This window comes from Pseudochaenichthys georgianus, chromosome 7 (assembly GCF_902827115.2).
Source record: "Pseudochaenichthys georgianus chromosome 7, fPseGeo1.2, whole genome shotgun sequence".
NCBI classification, from domain to species: domain Eukaryota; kingdom Metazoa; phylum Chordata; class Actinopteri; order Perciformes; family Channichthyidae; genus Pseudochaenichthys; species Pseudochaenichthys georgianus.
Window position 1 is genome coordinate 3,394,526 of NC_047509.1, and position 14,714 is coordinate 3,409,239.

The 14,714-nt window shown below is 40.7% G+C and overlaps 1 protein-coding gene across 1 annotated transcript in view; it reads right to left on the reverse strand.

Annotated features, from left to right (window-relative positions):
* Positions 1-4,208: 4,208 nt before the first annotated feature.
* Positions 4,209-14,714, reverse strand: part of itpr3 (inositol 1,4,5-trisphosphate receptor, type 3) — a 114,819-nt gene continuing 104,313 nt past the window's right edge. Inside the window, exons 50-60 of the mRNA XM_034086586.2 lie at positions 14,062-14,254; positions 13,675-13,794; positions 11,917-12,092; positions 11,068-11,232; positions 10,439-10,625; positions 9,915-10,019; positions 9,714-9,832; positions 9,068-9,233; positions 7,267-7,427; positions 6,235-6,396; positions 4,209-5,394 (exon numbers count right to left, since the gene is read on the reverse strand). Coding sequence (XP_033942477.1) covers positions 5,278-5,394; positions 6,235-6,396; positions 7,267-7,427; positions 9,068-9,233; positions 9,714-9,832; positions 9,915-10,019; positions 10,439-10,625; positions 11,068-11,232; positions 11,917-12,092; positions 13,675-13,794; positions 14,062-14,254 — 1,671 coding nt within the window. The 3' untranslated portion in view covers positions 4,209-5,277. The remainder of the gene's footprint in view (positions 5,395-6,234; positions 6,397-7,266; positions 7,428-9,067; positions 9,234-9,713; positions 9,833-9,914; positions 10,020-10,438; positions 10,626-11,067; positions 11,233-11,916; positions 12,093-13,674; positions 13,795-14,061; positions 14,255-14,714) is intronic.

Consider the following 14,714-nt stretch of genomic DNA (forward strand, 5'->3'; position numbering starts at 1 on the left):
CTCCTTATTTACATAAACGACTCTGCATCTCTACCCTGTTCTCTTTTCTTTCTCTCCATGTTTCTTTATCTCTTTGTCTTTCTCGGTTTCTCTCCCGCTTTTTCTCTGTCAATCGCTCTTACGCCAGAAAGACAACTGAATTACTTCCAATTGAGTGGATATTACATTTACTTTGTGAGACTAAATAACTTTATAGTGTTTATTTCCTCTCATCTCTTCTTCAGTCTCGTCCATCTCTCCTTTGCCAGAAGTTCAGTCATTATTTCATAGACTTCTTTACAGCTGGACTACTTTTCCGAAAACAGTGGATACTACACATGTTTAGTATTACTGAATATCCTTTTCTCCATTTCTCTCCCTCTTTCTCGCAGTCAATCTCTCGCAAAAAGTACAATCATTTTTTCATAGACTTCTATTCAGCTGCACTACTTCATAAAACCAGTAGAGTGGATATCATGCTTATTTTGTCTAACTAAATAACTGTATTTCCTTATCTCACTTTCTCACATCTCAATGATTGGATGATTGAATATTGGAGATTTGACTTTTTCTTTTAATCTTGCAATATATCTTTTGACAAACTAACTCTTTCTCAATTTATTTTGTTTTCATTCCTCTTTACCATTTGTCCACCTCTTTCTCTCTGTCCACTTCTCTTTTCCCGGAAGTACAGTCATTTTTTCATAGACTTCTATGCAACTGGATTTGTTTCGAATGCAGTGGAAATGTAAAATGACTTTGACTTTATCTGACCCAACAACCTTTTCTCCATATCTCCCTTTCCTCTCTCTCTCTCTCTCTCTCTCTCTCTCTCTCTCTCTCTCTCTCTCTCTCTCTCTCTCTCTCTCTCTCTCTCTCTCTCCTTATCTCACCTCTTCTCCATTTATCTTCCCCTCTCTCTATCCCTCGTTCAGCAGTTGTCTACCAAGTTGATTCTCTCTAATCCGGGATAACTTTGCTTAAAGCCTAAATACCGACTCACACCCCCTGTAATAATACCCCGTAGACCTGCCTTTAACACATAAACACTGTGTGAACAATGACTCACACACACACCACAACATTTCAATATAAAATGTGACCTTTGGCCCAGTAAACATCGCCGGGCGTGAACATGATGTCTGTATTTTCTGCTTAATATAGTCAATAACTGTTATACTTATGGTTTGTGTTTTTTTTTATTTACTGGTCAAAAGGCAATAGATACGCAGGGATTTCATTTAGTGTTTTCTTTATTTTGTATATCCATTTTAATGAACATTCAGTTTTATCTTGAAGAGTCTTGAGTATTGTCAATAGCTTCCATGTTTAAGATTAAGACAAACTATTTTTATTGGATAAATTGTATGAATATTTTAATGAAAATTCTACTGTTTCAAGTTGAAAAGTCTTGATGTTTTTCAATTGCAATAAATTTTTTTATTATATTTTAAAGAAAATGATGCTGTTTTATTTTGAAAGTAGCATTAATAATACACTGGATTATCAAGGCAAATCTACTTATTTGCGATGTTGTTCACGTGATTTTAAAGCAATTGATATATGTATTTAAATATTAGCTGCTATGCTGCACATGACCCATCTGTCCTCAGACACAGCGTCTGCCGTCCTCATGTATACCAGTGAGACCAGTACAGTCATTTGAAGGCTTGGTCTCCATCTAATAGAGCATTGTGTTGGCCAATCATGAGACATACAGATTCCTGGAAGATGGCTTTGTAACACGAGTAGTATAATTTGACTGTTGACCTTTTGATTGTGGATAGGAGGGTACGATAATTGTTGTATAATCCTTCAAACAAATGTACTTCTGTGCAGTGTGATCTGATTGGTCTTCAAGTGGATCTATTATTAATCACACTGGCCTTTGTGGATTTGAATTCTCATTTATTTTAAACAGAGAATACGTAGAAGAATAAGTCATTGGAGATAGTTGTGATAAAGAATATTAATACAAACAACTTTTTAAAAACACTTTTTAACGACACTGCTTCTGCACATTGTTAATACCAATACACTACCGCATAGACCCAATACATATGAGCATGATCACACACTCACACACCTGTCTTACCAGCTACACACACACACACACACACACACACACACACACACACCCACACACACACGCACACGCACACCCACACCCTCACACTCACACTCACACACACACACACACACACACACACACACACACACACACACACACACACACACACACACACACACACACACACACACACACACACACACACACACACACACTCAGCCACCTGTCTTACCAGCCACACACACACACACACACACACACACACACACACACACACACACACACACACACACACACACCACACACACACACACACACACACACACACACACACACACACACACACACACACACACACACACACACACACACACACAGACACCTGTCTTACCAGCCACACACACACACACACACACACACACACACACACACACACACACACACACACACCACACACACACACACATTCCAGAGTGTCCCAGGACAATAAGCTATAAACTTATTTTAGTTTAACTACAGAGACGCAGAGGGAACCATGAGCTCGTCCCCTCCATCCCCTGCAGTCCCCTAGAATGACACTGTGGACATACAAAGACTAAGACACACACTCAAAATGTTCATAATACACACAGCAGGTTTGTAACAGTATACCGATATTAACGGTAACACGGTATGAAAGGTGACAGATATCGTACCGTGAACATTTGTTTATCTAGGTTATTTAAAAAAACGTACTAAATATGTGTGTTTATATTATTTATACAAATATATTCATAGGACATTCATTTCAAAACCTTATAGCTGATACATTTTTCTTTTAATACTGATATTAACAAGTTATAGAATCAAGAATTAGATATTTTTCTTACATAAAACCATGATATCCTAAATGAACTACCTGAATTTGTCCTTTTTGTATTTGTTGTAAATAGTACAGACGGACAAACAGCCATTTCCAAATGTACAGAGTCGTTCATTTGGTTCTTCACAATTGGAAATGCATGAAACTGCTTTAGGTTCTTCAGTGTCATTTCACAGCGTTAAAGTTTATTTGAAGAAGTTAATATCGCTTAGATGTTGATGCGTCATAAAGAACCGTAACAAACCTACGCAGATATGAAACATGAATTAGCTTTACTTTGTTTTAGCTCCATATAGCTAATACAATGCATTGTGACTGCTGGATGATTGATTACGGGGACATAGCTTCTTAATAAGGTGATGATCTGTGTGTCTGTCAGCAGGTTGGGCTGTTCTTCCTAACAGCTGTCTGACAACAGAATTCCCTTAACGCCAGAGCTCACTATCTGTGATTGTGATGCATTATTATTATGGGATGTACCACCACTCAGGGCAAGGAGGCAGCAACAGAAACCATAACAAAGTGAGTGACATGTGTGTGTAAAAAAAGCTTATCTAAACAGTGTGTGGATCCTTCCGATACCTTATTGGGCTGTTCTGACTGAGCACCTCTGTGCGTGGGATTTACTGAAGCTAAGAGAGCAGCTGCTGCAGCGACAGAGAATCATCTGCATTCCTCTGAGGCTCCACAGCAAAGCTCCACAATCCTACTGAAGCTCTGCGCTACACACACACACACACACACACACACACACACACACACACACACCACACGCTCACACACACACACACACACACACACACACACACACACACACACACACACACACACACACACACACACACACACACACACACACACTCTCTCTCTCTCTCTCTCTCTCTCTCACACACACACACACACACACACAAAGACACTCGGGGTGAGCTGAGAACAAATGCCCTATTTATAGACAAAGCACATATATTTGTGATAAAAGTATGTTGAACAATTTGAAGAACTGTCGTCGTATAGTATGTCAAAAAATATGAAAAAAGTCACATTATGGTATGTCAAAAAAAAATATCATGAAAAATGTCAGTGTTGTAATGAAAAAAACAATATAGTAAGTCGAAAATATATAAAAAATAGTCAAATGTTGAAAATATCATGAAAAACGTCATAGTATGTCGAAGTGTGTACTTTAAGAAGGTATCACCACACTGTTTGTATATTAGATAAATATGTAATTACTTACCTTGTAATTATTAAAGTGTATGCATCAAACCACACAGCAAATAAACATGTATTTTGTTCTTCATAGTAAATATTTTATTTTCTGTTCTTCCTTCTCCCAATATCTGAACCCGTCTGTTCTCATCGAGAAAAAAAAGGTACATGTTATTTTCCGTTAACCATCTTAACGTTTTGCTAAAAGCAGCTCACTTAAAATCCAGTGTCTGTACTGAGCTAGTTACAGTGTTAAAAACAAACATAAATATCACATTACATGTTAGTCGCTTTTATCCAAAGCGACTCACGTACTCAATACTGTGGACAATCCCCACAGGAGCACTATGGGGTGAAATGTCTCAGGGACACAACGACATGCTGACTGCAGTGGGGTTTGAACCTGTGACCCCCTGACCCGAACACCAACCCACTGCACCACACTATGAAACCATAATAATATTAATAATATATACGACTAGAAAAAACAAGAATTTCCCCAGATTTACAATAAAGAACACACTTTAACTTGAACTCACTTTACATTCACAGAAAGATATTACTGATATTACTAAACGCTGCAGGTAGGTCTCTGATTATTTCCCTCGTGAGTTGATACCATTTACACACATACATTATCATATTTCTTTATATTTTATAACTTCTAGTTGTCCAACCAGGAAGTCTGTGATCCTTCGATTCCCTTTCCACAATCCCACATTATTTAAATAGTCTTTAGTATTTTTATAAACCATACATTTAGGTTAATACTTCAAATGTAGGTTGGATTATTTGGGTCAATAATAGCGCAGATTTTTGGCGATTATATTAAAAGAATGTTGTGATTATCCGAAACTTCCAGGTTGAGCTACAGAAAACACGTATTCTCATGTCCTTTGTCTAAAAGATACGTCTATATTGTACGTGCATTGTGCTTTTCACATCTAACTGAACCAAAAGATACATTAAACTGAGAGCAGGTCGTCTATCTGTTCACGGCCCAGTGGGGACTGCAGATTCTTAAGATAAAACACAAAATGTGCTTTGAGTGAAATACATATCAGTTAGCTACTCTCTAGTGTTCTCTTCATGATAACCATGTGCAGGGCAGTCCAGCTGTTTGGCTCTCAGATGTGTTTCAGATCATCGTCTCTCTTTATGATTTGTAGATCTGGTGGTTCCCCCCCGCGGCGCTGGGAGCCTGCGCCCCGCACCCTCCTCCCTGAACGTCAACAAATCCCATCCTCTGCCTTCTCTTCCTCTGCTCCGTCATCTGCAGGGACAGGCGACAACGTGAGTGGCTTGGTTTTCACATCAGAAAGAGAACAGTGAAAACACGTCCTTGCTTTGCAAACAAAACTCTGTTAAAGCTGCCGGACGAAGCTTTATGAAACAGCCAGTCAGAGGATTATACAATAACATGGTGTGTGGCGGATTTGTATGTACTTGTGAGACGCAATCAAAAGTATTTTGATGTTTACTTAAAATTGTAATAGCATAGTATGTCATTGAATATTTAATAACATAATTACAAATAAAACGGCATGGTTTAGTCTTCAAATGTTCAATATACACATTCCTATGTACAGCTTGTCATATAATATAATAAATGTTTAGTAGAGTATTCCATTCAAAAAACGTGATGTAAAACGTGAAGACATTCTTGATATAGTGGTTGATGATACTATTAAAAAAACGATACAGTATGAAATAAAAAATATCTTGAAAGACATCATAGTATTGCAAGTCGAAAAATCTTAATTAAAGTTACATTGCGATATTTCGAAAATATTGCGTGAATAAATTCATAGTATACATGTCCAAAATAGCTAAACTATAGTACGTAGAATGCATTTTTTTAAAGTCAAAGTACAGTATGTCCAAGATATAATTCAATCATTCCTAGTATAATCAAACAAGTGAAATGTCATGTAAAAAACATAATAAAGTATTTTTAAAAATGTGGAAAACAGTCATTATATATTTCATCATGAAAAGTAGGATGTCAACAAATATGAATAAAAGTCCTAGTATTTCTAGGTGAAGCATTAACGTGTGTGTGTGTGTGTGTGTGTGTGTGTGTGTGTGTGTGTGTGTGTGTGTGTGTGTATACCTGCTCTTTGAGCTCCATCAGCTGCTGGGTGAGGGTCAGCACCACCTTCATGGTGGAGACCAGTTTGTCCTGCAGCATCCTCATCTCGTTCTGCTCCCCGTCCCCGTCCGTCACCACCAGAGACATGGCCTGCATCCGGGGGAACCAGTCCAGGTTGTTGTTCTGGAGGGGCACATTATCATATCATCATTTAAAGGTCCCCGAGTATACTGTTTGTCATCAATATATTATAGTTCTCAGATATATACAGAGCCTGTCTCTGATTGGCTGAAACACCAAACAGATCATTGCAGCATTACCCATAATCCCCTCTGTTTCAAGTGCTGATTCCCTTGGTTGCTGATTGGCTAATGGTTACACAAGACAACACATCGTTATGACATCATAAACGATCGTAAAGCACTTACTCATCACTAACCCTAGAGACATGGAGAAGAGGGGACACATGTAGTGAAGAAGAGGGGACACATGTTGATGTAGAAGAGACATGAGGAAGAGGGGACACATGTTGATGTAGAAGAGACATGAAGAAGAGGGGACACATGTTGATGTAAAAGAGACATGGAGAAGAGGGGACACATGTAGATGTAGAAGAGACATGAAGAAGAGGGGACACATGTTGATGTGGAAGAGACATGAAGAAGAGGGGACACATGTTGATGTAGAAGAGACATGGAGAAGAGGGGACACATGTTGATGTAGAAGAGACATGAAGAAAGGAAGTGTAAAGGGGGATATGCAGATGTTAAGGACGAGGGGGTTCTAATGACAGGATGTTGGACCAGTTGTTTCCTTTCATGAATATATAGAGGGGGACTGTCAGCAGAACTTCTCTATGAAGTAGCTCTGTTCCTGCATTTGAGATCCATTTCACTTGTATGTTGACTTTCTTTATGACTTTATTAAATATAACAAAAGACAATCTTTGAACCATTTATCAGTTTCTCTCCAGAATGTCCCCCACACAGAGGAAGACGTGGCTTCAGATGATGTCAGTGTCTCTGTGTGTCTCCAGTGTTTGAGATGTCTTACTTTGATCATGTGAGCCACGTAGCTCTCCGGCCCGGTGTAGTCCGTCTTGTTCTTCTCGCGCACCAGCACGATGAAGTACAGGTAGTTCCAGATGTTGTGCTCCAGTTTGATGTGCTCTTCAAACGACACCGTCTTATTGTCAAACTTGTCTCTCTCCAAACCTGCAATGCACACAAAGTGAAGGTCAAATCTCCGGCATCTTCTTGATAAGAACAACTTGAATTAAAGCTGCAAGCAGCGTTGAGCGGGTCTTCCACGCTCCACAGGCTGTTGTCCAAAACCATTTATTTTCCTCCTGGTCTCTCGCGCCCCCCCTGTCATGCATCTGAGCCCCCCCTGTCATGCATCTGCGCCCCCCTGTCATGCATCTGCGCCCCCCCTGTCATGCATCTGCGCCACCCCTGTCATGCATCTGCGCCCCCCCTGTCATGCATCTGCGACCCCCCTGTCATGCATCTGCGCCCCCCCTGTCATGCATCTGAGCCCCCCCTGTTATGCATCTGCGCCCCCCTGTCATGCATCTGCGCCCCCCCTGTCATGCATCTGCGCCACCCCTGTCATGCATCTATGCCCCCCCTGTCATGCATCTGCGACCCCCCTGTCATGCATCTGCGCCCCCCCCCCCCCCACTTTGAGAAACACTGGGCTACAGTGACATGGGTGAAGTCGCGCGGGATACCTACTGTCATGATTTAGGCCCCTTTTTCCCTGCTTCTGCCCCTCGTGTTCCCTGCTTCGCGACCTCTGGGCCCGTCTCAGGTCGACTATTTTCATTTCCTCGCTCCTCAGTCTCGGTCTCACCGGAAGTTGATTTGTCTGCGCCATCTTGAGTACCGTCCCATGGCTCTTATTTCTGCCGGAGGAGCGAGGAGCGATAATGGAGGAGCGATAACCGAGGAACCACCAGACAATCCTTCGATGAAATCCTCAGACACTCGCCCCGCCCCCTTACTGTGTATCGCTCACTGATTGGACGATGCAGCGCATGCACTGATCTGATGCTTCTTGACATGAGAGCCGTTTCCCAGCGGAGTGAAGAAAATACATGAAACTCACGGGACTCACTCCTCAGTTTATTCCGTGTTTAGTTTCAATTAATGTTTCATTTAGTTACAAATATGTGATATATCTGAACAACAAAGTGGTCAAAAATCATTTTATTCATTTTTTCGTTTTACATTTTCATTTATTGTCATTTCCATTCAGTCAGTCATTAAGTGCTATTAAAATGTTAATTTGCTACATATCCACACAAACAAACAAAGTGTGCAATCCAATGAATGTTAATCTAACTGGGTTTTTATAGATAACATAAATTATCTCTTTTTCTTCTCTCAATTATTTTATTTATTTTGTGCACTCTAATCAATATTAATCAAACTATTGTTCGTTTATACATTTTAAGAATGGCGTTTATCTTTTTTGAGAATGAGTTCTTATTTGATTTTATTTATTGGAGTCTACAACAGATGATACAAATGTTAGTGTCAGTAAATGTGTGGCGGGGTGTTTGTGGAAACAACGGGGACAGAGCTGCTGTCAGACGATCAGCTGTGCAGCGTCATCACAAACGGTCGCTTCACGTGACGCTCCGGAGGAAAGGACGTCCCATTGCTCTGAAAACTAATTTCCCTGCTTCTCGTGGTTTCCTTGCGTCCCTCCATGCTTCCTTGGTGGGAGGGACTAGTCGCAGGGAAACGACGCAAGTGAGGGACGCAAGGATTCCATTTAACCGACGTGAGACGGGGCCCTAGGCTCAGACCCTAATAATAACGTGTCACTGGAGTTTAATGGTACCCACCGCAGATGAAGCAGGTGGTCTTCAGGATCTCCTCTTTCTTCTGCTTCTCACTCCTCAGGTCGGCGAACGTGTCGATGATCACTCCGAAGATCAAGTTGAGGACGATGATGATGACGATGAAGTAGAAGAGCAGGTCGAACACCACCCGGGCCGGAAACAACGGCTCCTACACACACACATGTTTAAAGATAATACAACTCTATTTCAAACATTATCAGTTCAATTTAGGTCCCACATATTTCTGATCAAGAATTGTGTCTTGCGTTAAATATACCTTGCATTGATCTAAAACCCTTAACAATGTTATGAGCTCATCATAAAAGGCAATTATTTTTATAAATATGTTAAAGATCAGTTATTTTCCGATTATTCGCACTCTTGCTGCTTCAGAAGGACACTTGATAACACGTTTTAAAAATGCTTTATTATTCCATGTAAACACTTCAAATTACAGATGAATGACAACACTTTTACTTTTTTGTTTCTCAATAATGAGCTACACATTTAAGTGTGCCTTAAGTGGTTCTGTAAAGTTAATGAAGTGAAGTACTGTAGAAGCATACATTAGAAGTACTCAAAGTAGATCATTCTGTTTTACTCTTAATATAATATGATGGGATGGATAAAGTAAAAATGTTTTCTTTACGTTCTTGGATGGTTTCCTGAGAACGTCTCCGACCCCTCCTCCGTTCCTCAGGCCGTGGTTCAACACGGTGACGATGCACATCAGCAGAGTGTCGCACGCCCGCTCTGAGGTCGGCGCCTCTGAACACACACAGTCACGGGATATCAGATCAGAGTTTATATCAGTTACGTACGTGAACTCTGTGATATGACTGACTCTCACCGTCTTTCTCAGCGACGGTGAGAGCTTCGGTCTCCGTGGTGCAGCTGACTCCGTCTGCAGAGCACGACTTCACGAAGTCCTGAGAGGCTTCGTTCGGCTGAGGAGCTACACACACACACACACACGCACGCACACACACACACACACACACACACACACACACACACAGTTAATGATATAGGACTTTAAAACCAGTGTTCAGTGAGTAAAGTTTCAGAGTTCTGATGAACAGATAACATTTGATATTGTTCATTGAGAGTTTCTTAGAGTTTAATAATCTGTATTTCAGTTTTAAGTCCCTACATTTCTTATAATAAAACTAGAAATGTAATATTTAAAGGTCCCTTATCTAAATGTATATGAAATATTTATATTTTAGTCCATCAATTAGCAGGTATTAACATCACTGCTTTGAGATTAGATTTAGCTGTAGTCGTGGTGTAGTCGCTGTGGTTGTTCAAAGAGACACTGAATCTGTGAAGATATCGAATCTGTGTCGAGTAATGATGTCTATTAGAAGTTACCTGCGAGGTGCAGCAGCGGGTCGACCTCCATGATGAAGTCGTCCTTCAGGCAGAGGAAGCCCACGATGGAGAAGAGGTAGACGAGGATGAGGGCGAGCAGCGCCGTCAGCAGGATGGAGCGCCCGTTACGAGTCACGCTCTTTATCACGTTGAACAGAGTCTCCTCCCGGTAGATCAGGTCAAACAGCTGCACACGAGAAAATCATTCAGAGTCTGTTTATGTAGTAGTGCTTTATTATAGTGCATTCTAACTTAGACTAGTGTTCTCTAAATATACTTTTAGAATTGTTTCTATATTTAATATCATTATTTTTTTACGTTTTAACGAAACAATTTGCCAATTCTGGATCAATAGAATACCTCTAATCCATTGTTTTGACTACTTATATACTGTGGTCAATTCTAAAATACATATTTGATGAAATATTATATATTTTATGACTCAATGCATTGTTTGAAAACTATTTGTTATTAACATGTAAGCACTCCATATCATAGAAGATGTACAAACTTCTGCACACAGGTAAAGTATAATATATAACTTCACTGTTATATAAAGTAAATAATAAACAATTAATCAATACATTCAGATTTGTTTGGGGGTATAAGTTATTAAACGTTTTGTTTACCAGGATGCTGTAGAAGAGCTCGTGGACGAACAGCCCCAGCGTGGAGGTGAGGACGTAGGCCAGGTGGTAAATGAACTCCACGTCCATCACCATGGCTTTGTATCCCATAATAAACGTCCCGTTGTTTCCCACAAAGCTCACCACAAACACCACCTTATTGATCAGCTGGAGGGGAACACACACACAGGGCAGTTTAACAAAACACAATCAAGAAGATAATTAGTTATTTAAAAAAAAGCTATTTAAAAAAAGAAAATTCCTTATAATCCTACGGTCCATGTTTTGGCATTTTTAAGAGTTTAAAAATATTGGACATTTTAATATAATTGAAAGCCTTTTTTCATTAATTAAAGATTATAAATAATAATAAAAAAGCAGGAAATGTGATGGGAGTGGGGGAGAAATAATTGACCTTTATATATACACACTCATATTTAGTTTTACATATGTAATTGTATTTACTAATTTCTATTAAATGCAATTGATTTGAATTCATTTTAATTTTTTTATTTGAGTTATTCCGAATTCAAGGGTTTAATTCACTAAACTGATACTCGCACTATTATTCTTTTTCTTTCTTTCAGTCTTTATTTCAAACAGATTAAAAAAGACAAATGTGAAAAACAGAATACCATATTGTTATAGTATTTATCCACATTCATGGTAATATTTGTATATTCAACAAAAAAACTAAAAAAGTCTTCATATTAATAATAAATCATATGTGTCCATATTGTGTTGCACAGTTGGACCTAAGATGTTCATGGTCATAACTACACTGTAGCTATGCACACATGAATCCTTGAAGTGTCTGCCCAGGTGGATTATGGGTAATGTAGTGCTGCTCACGTTGAGAGACCCCAGCAGTATGAGGGTGTTTCCGATGCCCACGTGGTAGATGGATCTGAGGATCAGAGCGATGGTGAGGGGCTGCAGGCCGTAACGCTGGAAGAACAGGCACAGCACGGAGAGCCCGGCGAGGATCCAGAACAGCATCAGCAGCAGGTTGTCGTCGATCGCCCCCACTGAGGGAGGAGAGGGAGAAGACGGTTAATAAGAGGCACGAGATGTGTCAGTCATATATCTGGGAGTACCGGTGTCCTTCAGAAGTGCTTTTGATGATTTACAAGATTTACATAACCTAGCTCCAACATGTTTAAGTGACTGTCTCATTTGATCAACCAGCAAGGACACTTAGATCCTCCAATGTTTCACTTTTAGAAGTACCTAGAGTGCAAAACAAGACAACTGGAGAGGCTGCTTTCTGCTTTTATATCGCCCCAAACTGTGGATCCCATTTGACCAGAGAACGGCCACCTCAATTGGAATTTTTAAAAGTAAATGAAAGACCTAACCTTTTTTTTGTACATATTTGAAATGTAATATTTGTTATTGTCATTATTTTTATCATACTCTGTAAAGCACTTTGGGCTGCGTCAAACATGAAAGGTGCTTTATAAATAAAGTTTTTTAAAGTTATTATTATATATTAAAGGTCCCATGTCATGCTTTTCCGGTTATCACCCGTCCCCTTGTTGCTATGAGGGTTCTTCTGCATGTGAACGGTCTGCAGAGTCACAACCCCTCAAAGTGCACCCTGTAGCGAGTACAACTCTAACACAGAGAAGACCTGTCTGTGCTGCCCCAGAACGCCAAATGGACCAATCCGTGGAGCTCCTCACACACACACACACACACACACACACACACACACACACACACACACACACACGCACACACACACACACACACACACACACACACACACACACACACACACACACACACACACCACACACACACACACACACACACACACACACACACACACACAGCCTTATCTTCTCTCAGCTGCGGTGCTGCGCAGAGCTCCGTACACACACACACACACACACACACACACACACACACACACACTCGGAGCTCAGGCTGTGAGTGTGTGTGTGTGTGTGCTCAGGCTGGGTTCCACGCTGTCTCGCAGACCCCACGCAGCAACCAGGAAGCGACACCAGTAATACGGCGCACACTGTCCGCTCCTCGAGCCTCAAAGGGCGAGCAGCGAGCCCCGCAACGTCCCGCCGACACGGCACCCAGACCCCACGCAGCATTTCATCTGTTTGTCATCACTGGTGTCATTTTCTGGTTGCTAACTAACGCCATGGTAACACATAATCACTGATGTTCCGCTGTAATGGTGGTGGACTCATCAGAGCAGAGTGGGCGAGCTGACCAATCAGAGCACAGTGGGCTCATAGGGAGGGGGGGGCAGGAGCTCCAACAAGCCGTTTAGACAGAGAGTGAATACACACACTATACAGAGATGCTGTGAGAAACCAATGTGAGTTAGGAACATTGATCAATGTAAATCTATTCTAGTAGACCTCGACCATGGAACTATGATCAGTGGAAATGGCCGTGACACGGGACCTTTAAGTCAAAAATGTAAAAAAGACATGTCTGCTGCTCACAGGACAAACATATCTGATTATTATCGATATGATATTTATTGTGTGAATACATCCTTAAAGAAGTAGCAGTACTTTTGACAGCAATAGTAATGTAATTTGCAGTGTGACTTATATACTCCTAGTATTTGCACTAAAGTACCTTGTCCTGAGGCATAGGGGTAGAAGAAAGCGATGATGAGGTTGATGAAGACGGCGAGGTTGAAGGAGATAGTTCCCCACAGAGACATCCTCCCGGAGAACCAGTACAACACCGGCATACCTGAGACACACACACACACACACACACACACACACACACACACACACACACACACACACACACACACACACACACACACACACACACACACACACACACACATGTAAAATCAGGGAAAATAGATGGATGAAATGGGTAGTGTAGTATACTATAGTGTATAACTACTCTGTATCAAGTTAAACCCCTAATGTGTGTGTGTGTGTGTGTGTGTGTGTGTGTGTGTGTGTGTGTGTGTGTGTGTGTGTGTGTGTGTGTGTGTGTACTCACTCCTCAGCTTCTTCTGCCACTCCATCTCTCCGTGCAGGAAGGAGGTTTGTTCGAAGAAGTGTGTGACCTTTGACCCCTGCTCGTCCTGCTCCGTGGTGTTGAACACTCGGATCTTTGACTCCTCGGTCAGAAACTCACAGATGGGATGGACCGGGAACACGATCTGCTCCATGCTGCGGTCGTCACGGACGATCTAGAGCGGAGGACATATTATATTATTATATATACACAGAGCATCAACAGGACGAGCTGAAGGCTTCTTAAATAGTCCCTGGAGCAGCTTTCATCCTAAACTCTATAACAACCTGCCTGGAGATATTAGAGAGGCAAACTCATGGACATTTTAAACGACAGCTGAAACTGAAAAGAATGTTGTAATTTGTGTTCTTTGCCTTTAATTATCGACATCCCCTTTTAATTGGACTTTATCCGTCTTCTATTACTTTAATTCGTATTAGTTGTCGTAGAACATTCACAGTTTTGGATTGGCACTTGCAGGTAGATATCTATTTATAAATATATGTATTCATATGCATAATAACCTTCATTCATATTCTGTTAGAAGTCAACTTAAATAATGTGAGTTCTACCTACTCCTATTCTTGTTATTTATAATTATTATTTATTTTTTAAAACGTATGCAGCCTCTCACC